The following is a 20,615-nucleotide window of genomic DNA, read 5'->3' as shown; positions in this document are numbered from 1 at the left end:
CAGAATGGTTTCCCTCTGACTTGATGCTGGGCAAGCTTCCTGAATTAGTGATTCATGTAGTTGTTGATTTTCACAGTCCACCCAAACAAATGGACAGTTAACCAAGTATGCGCCGATAGTTAAATAGTCCTGCGTGCATTTCTTTCCCTCCATCTTTTCTACCCCCAAATCTCCCAGAAGGACTTGAGGGTGTTTGAGTCGGGGCGATGGGAGGAGGAGCATGTGTTGAGTGGATCAATGAAGGTGAAGCTGATATGGAAATGAGGCTCGTCTTTGTAGTGGAGGCCGGGGAGTTGTTTAGTCCTCGGTGATGGGCTGAGCTCGCACATTCAATTATGTTTGTTAAGTGGGGCTTCGCTGTCCATCTGGAAAAGTAAATTATACTTAATCACATCCATTAGGTTGATGTATCCCTTCAAGAGTGAGACGTTTTGCTGTTGAATCCATTCACTTAAGTCATATGTCACATTATTTGGGTGTATTTGTATTGTTAATAATATGGCTGAGGATATTGCTCTTGAGGTCCTGGCAATTTGGTTATTGCTGAATAATGTGACATTTAATATCCCTTAAAAAAATCGGAGGCTTTGTTTCTGTGCTGCTCGACCTTCAGACTAAGGGTTGTGTCCTGATCTAGTTACCTCAATGTTTCCACTTTATTGTTGCACACCGTACTCGTATATTGGTTCATCGTATTAGATGTGCTGCTGTTAGCTGCAGGGCTCGACTGTTAAGGTGAATTAGGGTTTATTGGCAATTATGTTATTCACATACATGAGATTTGCCTTGGTGTTTGCAGCATACAATAGAGATATTAACAATGTTAAAATACAGTCAAAGCACCGTTAAGAACATAAATACAGAAAAGAGAAATCACAATACAATATTAGAAAATTGCTCTATAAGAAATACTATAACACAACTGTATTTGGGAGTTCCGTTTTGTGCACAATGTGCAAAAATGTTGATCAGCCGATGTTCACAAGTTCACAGTCAAGTGTGAACTTGTGGAAGTCAATAAATAATTCAAATGCAAAGATGGATTCATCGTGACTTGACAACTGCGGTTTTTGTACGTTTAAAATAAATATCTACTGTAAGTTTAATTATTTCTTCTGCTCAAATCCAATGTTGGGGATAAATTATTAAGCCCTAAGAGCCAAGGTGTTGGGAGTAAATGTTCTTGGAAAAGTCTTAAAATAAAAGGCAAGTATAGCATGAAAAAATCTTTTTGCCCGATGTAAAAGACGAGACATGTTACATCTTGAACATTCTACCGATGTATATAGATATTTGAGTTTGATAGTCACGCCACATTAAAACAGCGTTTATCTTATTCCCTCTGGCTCTTAAGACTGTCAGTTTGACATAAAGTCCCCTGGATAAATGAAGACGGAGGTAACATCTGTGTTCATGGATCGCAGCAGGAGGAGTCACTACAATGACTGCACTGACTGTTTATTTTTATCAGGGCATTAGCAGATTAGGCACTCAAACTAACAAGGTCATCAAACTGTGATGGCTGAGAGCAGCAGAGCTCTGCTAAGCGGCTGACGGAGAACTGGAGAACGGGAGCTTTGGTGCGTTTATAGTGGGCTTCACTTCACTCCCTCGACATCCCCTCAGTCTGATTATATTATTATTAGTGCTTTTTAATGATCTCAAGGGCACCGAGATATCATTTCTTTAGCTTCCCGACGAGCGGCCGCATTGTGCTGACGCGTCGCTACACGTCCTCTGATTAAGCGAGCGTCTCAGGAACGTTTCAATCCGCTTTTGTTGTCATGCCAAAGTGCATCTACCGAGCAGTTTGGAGCAGCTTTTAGACTGATTTGATACTCGCTAACGGAGCTTTATTTCCAGGTCGACCTGTTTTGGCATGTTTCGCCGCTTCTCACTTAACTCCCTGGATTACACTCAAGTCAGCTCCAGACTATAATTATCGAAAAACAAGACGTGAATGTGCTGCACGGATCAGGAAATAAACTGCGGCGTTAACTCACCCTGCCGTGGGACTAATAAAGGATTATCTTATCTTCCAGTGACCCACCTTTCTCAACTATCTTTTCTCCTCCCGCCACTATTTGTCATAAAGGTGCGAGCTGTTTTAAGGTGTAAAAGACTACAGGGCTTTGAGGATGTAGTGCTCAGTAATGGTGCACATTAAGATAGACACGGTTCAATGGGAGCTCTGTGAAGACGGCCAGCAGCAGAGGTCGATCACAGTGTATCTACAGAACAGAGCGCAGTGCACTCCACACCCACCCACACACACACACACACAGCCACGGCCTTAACCTCTGCACCTTCATCACCTGCTTGTCCACGTGAGCAGCTGCAGACCTCCGCTGCTTTTCCTTTTCTAAGTTGCCTTGAATGGATTTTTGGAAGCTAATAACTTGACTCCTCCTGACTGTAATGCAAGGTGTATTTAGGCGTTTTATGAATTCATTATTTACTGTTTTGGCCCTGTTGCCAAAATCAACTTAATATATCATCCAATGTTTTTTTATGTTGCACAAGTTTACACACTCTGGCGCCCGCATTGAAAGTGACAAGTCTATGTCTGCTAAGTATAATATTCATTGTTTTCTGTTTATTTTTGTCAGCCCGTATAACACAAAACAATGGAAAATAATAAGGCATAATTCAGGTTGTGTTCCTTGATGTGTGGCTTTCGGATTGTTTTTCTAATGTTTGGGGGAAGGCACCACCCACACAACGAGCGTCAACACAAGGGACCCAGAGTAACGGAGAACATCTATTAATAGTTTGAGGTTCGGGGCTCTGGGGAAATCTCCCAGCCTCAATAACAACTTGTTTTCCTTGAATAATACGTGGGACTTGATAGATATCTTGTGTTTCTCAGATGATAAGGTTAGTGTGTCTAGGAACATTTATTTTAGCTCGACTGCTTCGGGCTTTTGAATTGAGGAAGGTGAGGTCTCGGTACCTGAAACTGGAGTTCTGGTCGCAGCTGTCAACATTCTGATGAACCGTTTGCCACACAGGGAACTAGATTTCTTTCCAGCCTGATCGCAAAGCCTCAGACTTGTAAGACGTCAAAGAATGAATCACTGGTATTTGAGTGGGAATCTAAGTGGCTGAGCTGTTTATGACAACGTCTGGGTTTGTTGTCAGGTTTCCCTTTGCCGTGAGACGAGGTTTACGACTATGGAGAAGAAATCCTTGTCGGCTCAGCTTTGTTTTATCTGGTTTTCTCGCTGGCGGCACAGTCTCTCTCTCTCTCTCTGTCTCTCTGTCTCTCTCTCTCTCTCTCTCTCTCTCTCTCTCTCTCTCTCCCTCTCGCTCTCTCTCTCTCTCCCTCCCAGTCAGATGCATGTGGGTGACCTTGACAAGAATGTGGTTTATTGTTGTAATAGATACTGTTGTTGTCAACTGACCTGTGGTCAGAGTGGGAAGATGAGGAATGGGAGAGGGGGGAAAAAAGGGAGAGAATCACCAAATGGAGCGAAGCAGAATCAGCATTCAGACAGGATTAAGTTCTCTACCCATCAACAGTGAAACCACAGGTTATGATGGATAATTCATTGGTAACTGTTTTCTTAATCAAACAATCATTTTAATACTTTTTTTTTGTCCTGCATGACATAAATAACTTTGTTTTTCGGACTGGTTGTCAGATAAAAAGACATTTGAAGACGGCACCTTGAGCCGTGGGGAATGATACCATCTCTCATTTTACAGACAATTAATTTCACAGGCAGATCAGTTGATCACGAAAATAATTGTCAGCTGCAGCCCATCTTGCCAGTATTCAATGTTGCACTACAACTATCTCGAGTTGCATTGTCATGTGTTGCTGAACATCCAGCCACTAACCACTAACTGTCAAAACCACAGACTATCTTCTGAACCAACCAGGCAAGAAGAACAGCTGTGTTCCTGTTCATAAAGTACAGCTACAGTACACGCAGACACTTCCTCAGGAAGGCTTTCAACACGTTTTATCAGCAGCGAGCACAAAGGGATGTTCGGGTTGCCCCGCGTCTACGTGGAGATCTTCTAGTCCCCGTAATACCTCCGCCCCAGTGCACTTCCAACCCAACCCCCACACCCTGACGTCTAACAAACAATACCAGGCGTGGGCTGAAGGCAGCCGGCTGTGAGAGAGAGAGAGAGAGAGAGAGAGAGAGAGAGAGAGAGAGAGAGAGAGAGAGAGAGAGAGAGAGAGAGAGAGAGAGAGAGAGAGAGAGAGAGAGAGAGAGAGAGAGAGAGAGAGAGAGAGAGAGAGAGAGAGAGAGAGAGAGAGAGAGAGAGAGAGAGAGAGAGAGAGAGAGAGAGAGAGAGAGAGAGAGAGGAATTAAGTTGACAAGGTCAAGCTAAACCAAGACAAGAGAACCAAACCACCTGCGGTGTGTGAGCCGGTCAACCAACGAGGCACCCAGCTCACCGACCAGATACTGAGATAAGCAGGTGCAAATGATGTCAACTTTTCTTAGTAAGAAATGTAGGTTATATTTCTAATTCCTTTTTGTTTTGAGGTCGCTGACTTTTCATTGGTCGTTGATATTTGTGGTTTTGAGTAAAACGTCTGGACAGCGATTGAATGAATTAATGTGAAATTTTGTACAAACATTCACGTCCCTCTTAGGATGGAAACAACAAAGTGCTAATTAGCAACTGTTAGCATGCCAACACACTGAAGTAGCGTTTTAATTGCGATGATGTTAGCATGTTAGCATTAAGCAACACTTTGCCGAAGTGCATCTTCACAGCGTTGCTAGCATGGCTGTAGCCATGTGTGAATATGTAAAGGGAATGTTGAAGCTAAAACGGGGTGTTAAGTTCCTCTTTAATACTTTTTATAATACCCTGGATTCATAGCTGCTGTTTTTTCACAACTTTTGTTTTAATTGCTGAAATCTGGCGACTTTGCCAACAGCACTACAGCGACTACGAACATTCAAACATGTTATTAATAAAACCCCTAATTTGACCAAATACTGAACCAGGTCCACTTTTGCAGTTTCATAGTCGTAGTAAAAGGAGAGGAGGTTGTTCTTTTTCCCTCAATGTGACTTTTCTTAAGCGGGCAAATTAGGCCACTGCTTCATAAGTGAGCAAATTGGTAAGCTCCACTTATCTTGGCTGAGTCCTCTCCCCTGCGGTCCCGTGTGCCTTCTGTCTTTTTATATCACTTTTCCTTCCCATCGTGTTGCTGGGAGCTGCAGGAGCCGTCTCTTGACTAATGTGTGTTGTCCTTTCACGAGGGAGTGTCTCCACAGGTAAAACCTGAAGAGGTTCCTCTCCGACGAGGCTTTGTGTGCCGCTTTCGCCTTCGGTATATAATCAACAGGCTTCCATTGAATAGCAGCTCTGATGAACGTGTCGCACTAAAAAGATATTAAATTTGATTACTGCTGAAATTTTACAGCAAATGTGGAAGCGTTAGCCGTCTTTCTAACCGTTAAGCTGTAATTCACAGCTGTTGCCAAAAGGCTGCGAGATGAAAGTTTACTCAGTGCGGCGTGCATGCAGACGTTTCTCATGTTTATGTCTCGACTTTCACGGCTCCATATCCTAACGCGGAGGCTCTGTTGCGTCATTAAAAACGAGCTGTAACGTTAAGTGCCAAAATGTGTCAGAATTTCCTGCAGCCATTTAGAAAATTACATTTTTTTTTCTTAGGCTTTTAAGTTAAATACAAATGTGTTTTACATTAATTCAGACTTCATTCTCACTCGCAGATCTGCAATATGAAGATGGTGTCATTTATACGCCTGTAATGTCAACAGTCATATGGCAAACAGTCGCCTTTTTCCAGCCAATAACTGTTTACAGGCTCACCCATTATGGCTCCAAAGAGATTGTGGGTCACGGGTGACCAACTTCATCACAGCTTAGTTTCCTCTGTATTATTTATGTGTCGCTATGCTTTCCTGAAAGCACAATTAGCCGCTAAGACTGAGAAGAGTCGCCTAGAAACCAGCTGGTGGTCTACAATAGATGTCAGGTGTTCTCCTGTTTTCTCTTTCACTTTCTGTGATTACTCTGAGCTTTCAAAGAGAGCGAGTGTGGTTTTGAGTGAAAGAATTAGGGCAGTGTGCAGCGTTTGAAAAGAACCGGGTAGGCTTTCACGACTTGAATTCAGACACTTTACCGCTCTTTTTTTTCTTTTCTTTTTTTTTTTTTTCTTCCACCTCACAGCTGATGTAAGTAGTCAAATTAAATGAGGCTTGTGCATTTGTTTTCAATTGTAGCTTAATGCTAATAACCATGATACTTCAATAACACGGCTCACTTGGAAAGCTGATTGTGTGCTGATCAGACGCTGCTGTCATCTGGGCTGGTTAGAATTTGAACGCTGCTTTCCTTAAATCCAGAGCGCCTGTAGCTTCTGCACTGTGACGTATTCCCCAGTGAAATGAGATATGCGAGCTTGTAACAAGAGGGATTTACATCAAATCCTTCGCATTTTATTGGACCGCCAAAAAGTGGGCGGACTTGGAATGTTGCGCTACACGGAGTTACAGAGGACACGCCTCACTTGATGCTAGAAGTTGCAGATTGATGGATGTCATACTATTATTGGTTGGTACTAGCTTAGGTTAGCACACTTCATATTTTGTTTAATGAAGAAAAAATGATTGGATTTTGGTTAGAAAAATACAAAGAAATAGATTTTTGGTAATGTCAAATAAAGGAGAAAGGTTTCTTAACTGGGTGTCATTTGGTGCTGAACGAGGCACCGACCGGAGCCGGCAAGAAGTGTAATCTCCACCGGCCTTTGACCTCAGTAACTCACCAAAGATGTCCGCAGGGTTTGCCCCAGGTGTCAAAAATAATTACATAATTGAAGCGGGAACACAGAACTCAGCCGACAAATAGCACTTCACCAAGGAGTCCTTTTTACTAAATAATGGCCCCTTGTGTCAGGAAGAATTACATTTTCTCTTTTCTAGACAGATGTTTTCTATCTTTTGATGTTGGAAATGGTGTTGAGCTCCCCGGGCTTTATCAGGCTGGAGAATCTATACTGTTCAATGGTTAAACAACCAACGGGGGACAATTTAGACCAATTATAGTCTTCTCAGACTCGGGTTGCTACAACTCCATCAAAACCTTTACCCATTTTCAGACCTTTTCTGTTTGACAACATTCAGAATAGCATAATAAGTCATGAGAAAAAGTCAGATTAATGGGCAACCGTTTACTTTCAACCCCCATTTAGCATTTATTACACTGTTTATAACACATCATAATATAAGCAGATATAAGTGTTTATTAACGTATTTGTCGACAATGTTATCTCATCCTGTGGACTCCCATACTTGGAGGCTGGTATACAAACAGATAATGCATGACAATATAGTAAAAGCCTCTCTTTTTTTACAGTGCATGCTCCTCAATAAAACGAGATTGACCCATAAAGAGCTATCTTATGATAAAGAGAGAGACTGAGATCTGCAGGTAATCCAAATTACCCAGTGTGCGCTATCTGACTTGACCTCAGGACCCTGTTTCCAACTCGGGTGAAGCGCCGCTCTCGATTCTGGTATGAAATGTTAAACACAGACTTCTATCAAGCACGGGTATCTCTCCTAATGTTAATGCCGTTCAAACTGCATTTCAATCGAGAAAGAAATCATGAGCGGGCGCACAGAATCGGCATGTAAAAGAGAAGCTGCTTATCGTGCTTATTTTATAGCAAGTAATGCAGAAAAGGCACCAGAAAGAAATGCGATTTAATGGTTTAGCGGCGATGTGTATTGAACTACTGTTGCAGACATAATTCTCTGTGACTTGAAACAGCAGTCGCACATGAAAGGGTAAACCGTGACCATGAACAGATTTATTATCCTGTGTCAAACATGAGCTTTGTGCATGAAAGGTCTCGTTGTTGAGAAACGATAATATCTGTATCAAACATCACAAGGTCACATGGTTTTAAATCCAGAGCCTTGATACTTTTAGCTGGCTCAACAAAACCAGTCCAGCGGTTTACTGTGGCTTTATTGATGGCAAATGATCCGTGATAACAGTCAGCTGTTGGCTCCCTTACATGTCCTTTTGTTTGTACAAAAGGACATGTACTTTTACAGTACTTTTACAGTATGTACAGTACGATTAACACGAACAAACTCGACCACACCACATGATATTACAAAAACAAATCATCCAGCTCATTTATTGTGACATTACCGGCCATTTTTCCACGTCTCCAAAAGTTTAATAGTGAGTAGAGTGGTAGAGAAATATCACGATAACGATATTACTTGTATTATATGCCATGAATAAACGGATATTAAGATGTATTCAGTTGAACAAACAAAAGCAAAGACGAAAGGGAATTATTTCCAATATTCTTTTATTGAACAAATTGAAAATTTAACTGAATACAAAAAGCACCAATGAAAAAGAAATCCCTGAGTGCAATATCAACCTTTCACAGTGTGTTTATCATGCAAGTTGACATTGCGATGACTATTTATTTATTAAAAACACAACTATAATTATGCAGCCCCACAATACATTATTTGGTCAACTGTCTTCTCGTCCGCACCGCCCAGTCGCCCAGAGTACAGCGTAGACAGGTGTCTCCGTATGCCAGCGCAGAGTAATCCTTTAGTAATCCTCGCCCGAGCTCAGTGCTCAGTTTCTTAATCCCAACTCTAATAAACAAGTTAAAGCCCAAGTTAATCTGTCCAGAAAAAGGGTGCAGCAAGTGTCTAGTCTGCCACGGGTGAGTTATTGTGTGATCGATGCAAATCCAGGCCGAGACTTTGTCAGCGCCGTGAGGTGTGCTTTCAGATTCACAGGATTGTTGTCTGTCAGTTCGACATTATTCTTGCCTGTTGTGGCTCTCTCCAGCAGTCGGCATGGGGTTTCAGTTAAGAAAAGGTTTGCGTGACACTGAGGCATTGTGTGGTTTTAAGGGGGAGATTTCAAAAATCCGTTTGTAAAGTCTCGCAAGGAGGGAAGGAATCATGGAATTTGGCATCGGCTGAGCATCGAGTTGAGCCTTGTGTAATTTGACAAGTTGTGTAGTTTGGTCCCATGTGGGTTTTTCAAGAAAAGAAAACTGGACAAGACGTCAGGCATGCAGCCTCAGAGTGAAAGTCCTTTTGTTCACTCCTCCATTGATCGAATTTGGAAATAGAGCGCCACTGTTCATGCACATTGTACACTGGTCCCATATCCGTTGTGGTCCTATTGTAATTAATTTACACCATTATATATTAGAGAATGGTTCTTTTATTGGGCAGTTAGACTTCATTCTTCTGTCTTTTTTTCGCTTGCTTGGTACCAGGATTTAAGTGGTAAAGATGAAGTCAAAGACCATCAAGGAAAGGTTGTACTCAATCTAAAAATGTAAGACATGGCTGTGAATTTCATCAAGATGATTTAATTCATAGAATATGTATCGACTTCTGGAATATTGGATGGGATTCTCCTGGGAATCGCCAGCGTTCAGTGTTTTTAAAACAAATCAATGGGAGAGTCAGAAGGCTTTTCTCTGCTTCGACACTTGACTTGTTCTTTTCTTTAATTCATCCAAATGTTATTGGCCTCCTGTCATTTAAATTTGGGGTTTATTACTGATCACCTGATCAGGCGTGAGCGTGAACTGCAGCAGTTAGTTGATTAATTGAGTCGTTGATGGACCGAAGTTTTGTGATCAATCATTTCAGTCACTTCTTTTAAGGAAAAATGCCAAAAATAGCTTTCAGCTTCTCTCTGTTTGGTCATTGTAAACTGAATATAGACCTTTTCACTACGGTTCTGTGCTACGGCAACAGCTTTGGTCCAAGTTTCCTTCCTGTCAGCTGTTGCTTTCGCAAATAATGCAACAGGAAATACAAAGGGGCTATTCAGAATGCTAATGTCGTCTGAAAAGGTCTTTCTAGTATTGGACTGTTGGTTGGACAAAACAAGACATTAGCCATTTTTCACTCTTTCCTAATCAAGTAAAGGGTATGCCGGCTACGGTTACTTTTTAGCTAATAGTGTGCATGTGTCGGAGAAAATACTAATGGCTAAAGGGAAGAAGTTGAAGGCTGGCTTGCGAGGGGTTCCAGTTGTCTCCAGATGAGTCGCCAACACAAACAGTATTAATAAAAGAAGCTCCTGTCCAAGTTTGGTTGTTTGCTGTGGAAGTCTAGAGGTCGTCGGTTTAACAATCTTTAGCAAAAGACAAGCAGGCGAACAGATGTCGGCTCTCACCCGACAGTAGATCAACTAAGTAAACAAACCTTGACATGAGTCCTTAATACGCCTGGGCCTCTGAGTCTATTGATGAGCACGGCCCACTAAAAGAAAGAAGGAAATTGACAATGTGAATCTCAATAATACGAGCTTACTACCCAACCTAACAATTTAATTAAGGAAAGGTTATTCCCAGGCCGTTATTAAGTCGCCTCAGTCGAGTCAATTTCGAGGACGCTCTGCGTGAACCTGTGTGCACCTTTCACCGATGGCTGTCACTGTGAAGGCGGGTTCATTGTGTGGTCATGTCTGCGGCTCTCTGTGTCTCCATAAGGGAACAGTGTGCGGTGACAGCTCGGGTGATTACCTGTCCCGTCTCATTCACTCAGCCGGCCTGCAGCTCGGCCACATCGTGCATCAGAGACTGACACGCGGTGATTACGATGTCGTTAGGGCCTCGCTCTCCGTCGCTCGCCTGCACACATTAATTTGCTCGTCCTCTGAGCACCGGGAGGAACGGGCCTATCCACGCTCATTTCTGTAAACCATGAAATATGGAGCTTCCGTGATGACAAGTCTTGAGCTAATATTAAATTTCATCAGGGACTAATGTTTTGGTTTTTCAAAGCACTCTGTTCATCGCGGATTCTGTTTCCTCATTCGGTGATTGATCTGAAATGTGTCACACGGCGTAATTCATGGCCGTATCGCTCTCAAATAATTAGATTTATAGATCACGATCAATCACATTCTCAATCTCAAATAATCAAGCTCATTCAAATTGACAGAAATGAATTCAGAATCATATGTTTTAAAAATACATCTTGAATGGAGACACAACATAATAATATTTAAATGCTAATCTTTCTCATCCGTCTTCCTGACACGGTTCATGCTTTTATTCGGTAGGTTATCATAGTAAGCTTTTGCTCTTGCATGATTGCAAGTCTAGTCTAAATGTAATAACAGAGCATCCTAGTGATGTTTGTATGCCACTCTAAAAGCACCAAATGCAGCTTTATACCAAGTACAGTGGAGACTAAATGTCAGTAGTTTTATAGGTTTTTTGGTCAATGGACTAATCGAAAGTAGGATTCATCATCTGGGAACCATGAATGAAAATTTGGTACTAGTCCATCTAGTAAATGCTGAGATTTTTCTTACGATTCATTAAATATTAGACCCGCTGGTGGCGCTAGAGGAAACATCAAGTGGGATCAGCAATCATTGGGATCTTCTGGGGACCATGACATTGTACCAACATTTTCATCCCCACATTGATCAGGATTGAGCAGTAACTTAGTTTGAGTTCTCCACATCATACTCCGTTAGGAACAGTAAGTAGATTAAAACTATTATTTAAAGGGCGCACAAGCTCATGAGCCAACGTGTCAATTATTATTTTTTGTCTTCTAAGTCTAATGGGATCCAGCATTGGCAGCGTATGCCCGAGCACTGAATGGGTTTATACCCAATTAATAAATGTGTGGTGTTGGCTGCGGCGGGGCATTCCTCCTGCAGTTCAGTGCTAATGATTTGGAGCGCTTTAATGTCGACTGCCTTGAACGAGGAGCACTAAGCCCGGTGTCACCGTGGCCCTTAAATCACCATTAGTCTTCCTCTCTCCAGCTCTTTTCCGCCTACACACTTCTCTTCCTCCAGTTGTCTCTGGCGTGCTCATCGACTCCCTCCCTTCCTGTTCCTTTTCATTTTCGTTTTTTTTTTCCATGTCGGCCCGCTGTCTCTTCGCTGCTGTCACAGTGTGTCAGAACAGGTGGAATCAATTACTGACCCTCAGCAGCCCACTCCCTCACCGCAACTGGCTCTTTAGTCGAGGGAACTAATGAGTGATCGGCCCGCAAGATGATTCGGTGTCACGGGTCTCGCTCGGTGGCGTGCGAGGGAGGGAAAGCTGGGGGAGGGGCTGTTTAACCAATCCTGCATCACTAATTCTGTTCTTCCACAGTAGTGAAAGCAGTTCACATGTCCCTCCAAGTCTCCCCTGCCTCCTAATCACCTCTAAGGTTGAGGAAAGACACAGAAGTATATTACAACACTAAGTGCTGCATCACTCTTGCTCTGGTTTAAGATTGCTAGCCAGCAGCATACTCGCATGACTTCCATGCAGATGCCTTCAGTGTGGCGTCCGCTGGCTGCACCTTCACACATGTGTGCATACAGTGGTTCTGAAGTGTCTCATGTGCTTCCTTCTCTCTCTCTTTCTCTCAAACCCCCTACTTCCCTCTCCACAGATGGAATCTCCTGTCTCCACGCCAGCTCCTCCCCCCCTCCACCTCCTGGCCACAGTAGGCAACAGTGAGATTTCCTCGCCGTGTGAGCAGATAATGGTGCGCACACGCTCGGTGGCCGTGAACACATCCGACGTGGCCCTGGCTACCGAACCCGAGTGCTTGGGGCCCTGCGAGCCCGGTACGAGTGTCAATCTCGAAGGCATCGTGTGGCAGGAAACTGAAGACGGTAAGTGGAGCGGTTTAACATGCTGTTTAGTGGAACAAATGAGTCCTGGATTGTAAAAGGGGGGAGAAAAAAAAGCTGCAAATATGTGGGTAAGTTTTTATTTACATAGCCAGTGTGGTTGTACGAAGACGTCAAAGAGGTATTGGTTTTTCAAGGCTTTAGTGAAGCCTCTGTCGTCTAAAGAAATAATCATCTTGCTGTCATTATGGTACATATTTCGACTGCTTAAATGTAATTGGATATGCCCTGACTGCCTCAGGAGCTGGTGGTACTAATGCGTGCTTTAACAGCCCACATGCTGCATAGTATTGCCAACAAGAATAGTAGTTGGCAGGCAGTTCTTAGGTGGCCTTGATTTGTTTTTTTGCTTGGGAGTACGCAGACGTGAGTTTGTTGCACAGAGATATCTGCTCTCAGCAACAACATGCCTCATAACACAAAGCACTTATTTTTGCAAGGCTGCCATTTGGGACTATAGTTGGCTCCTTTTCCTGCAGTGCAGTCCGAGTGAAATCTCAAACTCGCAGCCCCCCCCCCCCCCCTTTTGATCCAAGCCACATTCAGCTTATTTCATTTTAAGATGCATCACTAGCACTATCAGGTTCTGCTCGGCCTGAAAACCCCCCCCCCTCCCCCCTCCTTTTTCTGTCACGCATGTGAAATAATGCAAACACCTAATCTTCAAAGCAGCTCGCGCTCGGTCTCTCTGCGGGCATGCTGAGTACAAATCGCCCACACATCCACAGAGCTGCTCGTTGGTTCACTTGGAGGAACCCAACAGGAAAAAAAAGGTCCTCATCAACATTCCCAAAGCACAGTCCCTGCTATTGAGTGGCTTTTTTCCCCTCTCTCTTTTTTTTTTTCCTGATTTTTGCTCCGGCCCTGGGTCCTGTTCTCTTCTCTATTGCAACCCTTTTTTTCTGTTACCAAGCATCCAGCCGGACCCCTTGACTCTGTTTCCAAGCAAACTGGGAGAGAAGGAGTGCAAGGCAGGGGGTTTGTGGGGGGAGGGGGAGACAGACAAGGCTACTTCTGTTAGTGACACAAACATGGCTCAGAGCCAACACCAGTACTATGTTTGTGCTCCCTCGTTCTCTGCCTCCCACAGAGTGATTGACCCTCCCCTCCCCCCCCTTGCCCTGCCCCCCCTTGCCCTGCCCCCTTTCCTTTCCCCGTCCAAGTCTGTCCTTTGCCTGCACTCACTCTCTCAAAGCTGCTATTTTGGCTGAAAGAGGTAGTGGTTTGGCCTGATGGGGCTGTGTTTTCTTCTGATTCTACTCTATCCGGCTCAGTGGGGTGGAGGCTGGTGGGAGCTTTTGAGTGGTTTTAAAGTGGTATGGTGGAGAGGAGGGGGGGGGGGGGGGGGGCACTCTGCAGGTGTAGCGCACAGGTTGTTACGGCCATCAGAGTTGTTGAGACGAGTGAAGCTAACCCACTTCCCTCTCTTTGAAGTTTTTTTTTTTTTTTTTTTTTTTCTCAGACAAAATAAAAACCCTCTATCATGTGATAAAGGATGAAGAGATATATTTCAGACCTGGAAGTGTGAAGCGTCCCCTCAGTTGTCTGGTATGTGTTTTGCCGCGTCGACATGCACAACGTTTGAAGACACAAAATCAGCTTCAGCTTTTTTTCCAGAACTCTGTTGTAGCTGAAACGTGTGCTGTTCCTGAATCCGTACCAGATATGTAATTGTCCGTTTTAGCCGTCAGTGTAGTCAGTGCTCCTAAAATACAAGATTGAATCTGTAGTTTCCAAGGAGGCATTTCTCAATAGCCTCCGTCGTATTACGTTTCGCACACTACATTGAACGACACAGAGATGTGTGTGCGCTCGACGTCGTTTTAATGGTACGAGCCCCAAACATCCCACTGGCTACTTCTCAAATGGCCCAGATGCTGCTGACTTCAAACTGCGCTGCCACTCTGCCGTTTTCTCCCTGAGAGACCCGTGAAAGCAGACTTCTCTTATTGTGGTGCAACTGAGCAAATGAGAACCAAATGAGGAAATCAAGCAAATCAGAGTACCAGGGAAGAGCAACAAACAGAGGGCCCCAAAGAAACAGCAGAGGCATCCTGATTAGCAGTGAGGCTGAGCAGTCCCCCCACTTCTCTGCATGACAAGTCTCACACAGAGCTGTTTAGGCATGCACTGTGTGTGTGTGTGTGTGTGTGTATGTGTGTGCTTGTTTCATTTAGCATGCCAACCAACAGCTGCTTCATCACCTCCGCCTCTCGGCCTTGTGGGAGTAAATGAACAACAGGCTCCCAGTAATTGTCTGTGCCTCACCCCGGCTCACCGAGTGCCAGAGAGAGAGAAACTGATGAGGAGGAAGCAGGCGACAGCTAACAAAATGCAATCACAGAAGCCGCACCTTTGGTCAGAGCTGACAAGAATCTCGTCTGATGAGGCCCGATACATTTAGTAATTCTAGCACAGATGTAGCCTTTCAGCTGAATCTGGATGATGGCTGGACTGAATGAGGACTGCAAAATGAAACTTAATAATCACAAAACATTACAAGTTGATGTGTTTAGTGCCGTGCAGGAGAATAAATGGATATTATGAGGTGAGGGAAAGTGAATTTGTGTCATTCAAGTCAGTCTGGGGGCGAGTGAAGCGTAGACAGGAGGAAAGGGGGGCGTGGTATTTTAAGGCCCCGGCATTGACACAAATCCCCTCGGCGCAGACGAGCCAGTGGCAGCTCCCAGGGTCGCGTCGGCAGAGCGATGGGCCGACCCCTCCCAGGCTTAGCATGCTGATACCTCCAAATGTCATCTCTAAAATGCTGGGGAAGTTTATTGCTCTTGAAACGCATCCCAGAACGCCTTGGCTCCTGCTCCAGGGCAGAGGGAGCACAGAGGGGGCCCCTTTGGCCTCACACTGCAGCTAACACTGCTCACTACTGAGCTCCATGCCAGTAACCCTCCCCCAAACACACACACACACCCAGACCCTCCAGTACACAGCAGGCTTCTCCCCAAGCTGGTCCCACAGCTTCTTAAGCTCCCTAATAGAAAAATAAAACAGGCTGTTTGTGATAAATGTTTGTCTCGTGGATTATTTATGCAACACACATTACATCATTATAACATTGCAAGCATTGGCTTTAGAAAGAGCGGTTTGGCATCTGATTGGAACAGAGGTCAGTCTGAAACGGATATTCCTCTACAAACATTTGAGAGATGTGTGTGCTTTTTTAATGCTATATTTCTTCAACCCTGTCAGGGAAGTTAAGAAAAGGAATATTGTATGAAAGGAGCACTTGGCTCTGTAGCTCACTCGCCAGCTATGCCTCCTTGCTCTTTTGAAGACCACCTGTCAGTGGCCTCATTGAAATGTCTTTACAAAGGCGAGCGGTGGCTGCTCTGTGTGAACTCGCTATAGAAACAGTCCTTGAAATAAGAGGGAGCATTCCCAGGAAGCCTGTAGCCCTCGGCCCGGCCAATGAGCGAGAAGAAGTAACAAAGTTCTGTTAGCGGCATAGGACATATTGAGAAGTAAAGAACAAAAAGTGATACGCCCCTCCTTTCTCTATCCCACCCTGTCGACTTTTATTCACCGTGTTTACTTTCCTACCAAGACAATCTTTACCCTCATCAGCGTTCACTAGGCAAGAGTGGAAGTGGCCAATTTCCAGGGGAACACTCCCATGCTGTAAAGAATTCACCAGTGTTCCCAAATATGTGGTTGAAATACTCTGCAAGGAACGGAAGATATAGAGGACTATTCTTTGAGGGGAGGAGACCTGTCTTGTTAGTCACAAATTTAGTCCCGGGTGGTGTTACCAAGATGGCGCCTCGGTGAACCCAAATCTCTGAAGAGAGACTCGGTTTCCTATTCATGTTGGCCGACAACTGCATATTTTCAAGCACTTAAATGGTCTTGAAACGTAAATCATATGCCTCGAGGAACTGTAGTATTTGCCAGCGGTTGTCATGAGATATCATGTTTGCTATATACACGTCAACGAGGGCTTGAGTAATGCGCCATTGGCAGACCTGTCTCTTAATCTGAGCACCATCTCCTATAAGGAGAAAACACCAGCGGGTTTGTTTTGACAGAGAGGATTATGGATTTACCCAGATGGCATTTAAGGAAACTGCTCTTTGTCCCGTCTACAAATTATGTACAGTAATAAATGCATGTAAAGTTGGTGGCGTTGTTACATGCGTGGCTGCCGTTTTGTGGTCTACTCCCATAGTAAGAGTAAACATGTACTGATTTGTTTTTTGTGGAGGGAGAGTTGCTGCATGAGGCTGATAATGCTGCGGCGATGTGGGCAGCATACTAATGCTCCCTTCCTTTGCCTCTCAGTGGTTTGAGAGAATTGACCTTCTCACAGGCTGTTATTCTTGTCAGTGAGAGTGACTTTGCACTTTTACCTCTCATGAACCGGAATGCAGCCTGAACTTTACAGATGAGGCTCACTTCAACGCTCTAAAATTCAAAATAAAAGCGTCTGTGGTAAACCTATACTTACTAAGATGTCTTTTTGTTATTTGTGTGTTTATCAGTATTTTATTTTTCTTTGTAATACTTTTTCTCTAAAAAGTTTAGTAGGGCTACAGCTGACAAAAATATATTATATATTACCTATTCATCTGACACTTATTAATTCATTGATTAATCATCTGTCAGAAGATAGTTGAAAACTGCAATCGCAATTTCACTTTTTTCCTTCACTATGTGCAGCAAGCTAAACACTCTGTTGGCCTTTCTTTACTGAAGGCAGTTGTGAAACTGTAAAAACAGCAGATTCATGACGGAGATTACGAAGCAGAAAAAGATTAAATACCATGACCTAGTGATGAACCGCCATGGAAGCCTGAGCCTAGTCCAAAACCCAAATACAGCAAATCATTTGGCAGCTTTGAGAAGCTGGGATTAGCAGCGCTTTGTGCATTTCTACCTGAAAAATGACTTCAAAGGATAATTTAATCAAAATAGTTGCCGATCTTATTCATCTTAATTTTATTTACGTCAACTAATCGGCTAATCGACCAATCATTTATGTTACTTTAACACACACACATTCCCTTGTATCACCAGCACCTCCAGTGCTGACCGTGACTCTTGTAGATAATGCTAAACTCCTGTGTGCCGAGGATTTAAGATAAGGTCAGTTTCAGGACTAAGTATTCTGACTCTGACATAACCGGACAAGCTCGGCTTCACTTTATGCGCCACGCGTGCAGTGGCTCTCTTAAAATGGACTGTTAGAAACACGCTCAGACAGTTGAACGCTCAAACGCTTCATTTATCAACGTTATAGTTATTGCTCGTGGCAGCACCCGGCTATCTTTTATCTCCTCTCTGTAATGAACACTGACACTGTTTTTTTTCCCCCCTCATTGTTCTCACTTTCTTGTCAACATGCAACTTTAATAATAGTGGTGCTTTTAGTGCCGAGAAGATGGGGGATAAGAAAAGAGCTGTTTTCTCGGAGGATACGAACTAACAATCTGTCAATAATCACTGACTGCTGGTGATTGTTCACATAAGTGTGATCAAGACTTTCCTTGTTTTCATTTGATATTCCCGAGAACAGTCGGATAATGTCATGCCCGATCATTACACAGAAGTGGGCTACCATTTTGAAAGACAACAAAGGCATTTTGATGAGGTCAGTCAGTGAAAATGCCGTTAACCCCGCTGAGTTCCTGTTGAGCTGAAGCCGAGCAGAGGTCAGCCAGTGAACCACGTGGCCATCGGCAGCAGCAGAGGGCCCGATATCCTGGCCCCAATGCAACCTAATGAAATGTGTTAAAGAGGGGGGAGGGAGGGAGGGAGCAGTCACCCATGCGGCAGACAAACCTACTCCTGACTTCATTTGTCCCCCAACATTGCCCTCTTGTTCAAGTAATCCCACACAAGTACGCAGCGGAGTTCGGTGCGATGTGTTGTTCGGCGGCATTGAAAGGAGATGAGCCGGCCGGTTCCTTCGCAGTAATGTGGGATTCACTCATCTGTCATGAGTGACCCTAATAAGGCTCACACAAAGGAGGTGTGGGTGAGGGGAACCGGGGGTTTTCGCTCCAAATCAGTCGTTTCTCTCCTCGGAAACAAACGTAGTGAGTGAAGAGGGAGATCGTGGCTCGCACAAACACGGATATGTAACTTCCCCGCGTGCAAACAAGTGATCGTTCACGGAAAGTCATTTCAGTTTCTTGTGTAATTTGCTTTCTGCCACAGGGACATTCTGTTTGGGTTGTTTTGTCGAGGGGCTTTCCATGTTTAGACACACTTGGCGTTTACATCTTTGTCCCGACAGCTTGGAAATTATTCCTCGGATGAAAGTGAGCAGATATTGAAATGGCTTTCAGCATTGAAACCTAATCTCGATCTTTGTGCATACCCTTTTATGATATCGCCAAGAAAGTCTATGAATTCACAACTGATATTATTAAGTGTCCATTAAAAACAATGTGTTGTTAATTATGTGAAACTAGAACCATTATGAATTATTATTTAAAAAGGGTTCCTTGTCTAAAAGCATCCCAATTTTTAACCACTACCTCCCGTTTTCTTCTCCAACCAATGGATGTTCAATCAACACATCAATTCATTGTTTGATAAGTCGGAATCAACAATTGAAGGATTGTTTGTTAATTAATAAAAAGATTGTTTTTGATAATCAATCAATCAATCAGAATCAGGGTCCAGATAAGACCCTACGACTACAAACGACTCCGTTTGTATGCAAGGTGGCACTGATCCAGGCTGTGTTTACCTCCAGACTTTTCAGAGTTAAGTAATGGGGCTTTGAAAATGAGTGCGAGTGGTGAAAACCCTTTTAACTTGTCCCTGCGATGAGGAATATGAAACGATAACTCGGTCTGACGTTTTTAGTTTCAGTGAGCTATACGCTCTGGAAGCAGACATTTAGCTTTTCTTCTTAAAACATCTTAATTAAACATGAAGCGCTGCTACATTTTGAGTCGGTAAGCATTTCTTGTTGTGTTTTTTTAGGTCCATTCTCATTTGAGTTAAGACGCGTCGCCATTTATTTGAATGTCCTTGAGATGTCCCACATAACGTTCAAGGAACTACTTTATTAGCATTCACAGAAAGTATTGCCGAGGCAGAGATCTGAGGTGACCCAGAAGCCAAGGACCCCTCTGACTGGATTACAGAGCTCCTCGGCTTCAACATGGGAGGGTGGCCAGAAGAGCACCAGTCTTAGGGGGGAAAACACATGCACAGAGTCTACAAGAGGCACGACAAAGATCCAGTTTGAAGTAAAGAAATTGATGAAGTTGAAATTGAGCTATCAGCCTGTAGTGTTTTACAGGGTTTTTTGTAGCTTATTTGTTAGTGAGTGATTTGTTAGTTAGTTATTCAGAGATATATATATAATATATATATATATAATATATATATATATTAAAAAAAACAACTACACTGTGGGCTACTTTTCTCCGGTAGACTCCTAAATTAGTTGTAGGTGAGGGGGACTTCCTCAGGGGAACCCGATACAAAGATTCATGTTGCAACAGGACAGTGATCCGTATCAAGCAGCCAAATACACCAGCGGATTCCTTCAGAACAACACTGAAAGTCCTTGATATCTGAACCAAAGGTCAGACCTGAGACATGTAAAAGAAAACCTTTGCAGTCTTTGAGATACTCCTCATTCAGCTTCACTGAGCGTGAGGAAATCTGTGAGTGGATAACAAAAAAGCCTGGCGCTCTGCAAAGGTAGACAAATAAAACGGGGTGGTTAAAATGTCTTCATTCTTCAAAAAAAAAGTATATTTTTACTTCTAGTACTGGCAACAGAAACAATGCTCGTCCGCTGTCACAGTCTGATGCTAATTAAAAAATCATTAAAGCCCTTTAAGAACTCCTGGTAGAATTTCTAAACCCCCCCAAGCCAGAGAAAGCAGGGAGGACTCTATGCTGCGCATCATGAAAGACTACTCATTCATTTGCCCTGCCTTGATTTACATCCTGCCACAACCAGCTGC

The 20,615-nt window shown here is 43.6% G+C and overlaps 1 protein-coding gene across 3 annotated transcripts in view; it reads left to right on the top strand.

The window, feature by feature from the left end:
- The window catches only part of znf609b (zinc finger protein 609b), a 69,157-nt gene that overhangs the window by 35,485 nt on the left and 13,057 nt on the right, over positions 1 to 20,615 (top strand). For all 3 annotated transcript variants that reach the window (XM_076078761.1, XM_076078762.1, XM_076078760.1), the window contains exon 3: positions 12,423 to 12,648. In XM_076078761.1, coding sequence (XP_075934876.1) covers positions 12,423 to 12,648 — 226 coding nt within the window. The remainder of the gene's footprint in view (positions 1 to 12,422; positions 12,649 to 20,615) is intronic.

This window comes from Anarhichas minor, unplaced genomic scaffold (assembly GCF_050575085.1).
Source record: "Anarhichas minor isolate MPS153535 unplaced genomic scaffold, ASM5057508v1 ptg000067l, whole genome shotgun sequence".
NCBI classification, from domain to species: domain Eukaryota; kingdom Metazoa; phylum Chordata; class Actinopteri; order Perciformes; family Anarhichadidae; genus Anarhichas; species Anarhichas minor.
Note: the sequence above shows the minus strand (reverse complement) of the source record. Positions and strands in the feature narration are given on the sequence as shown.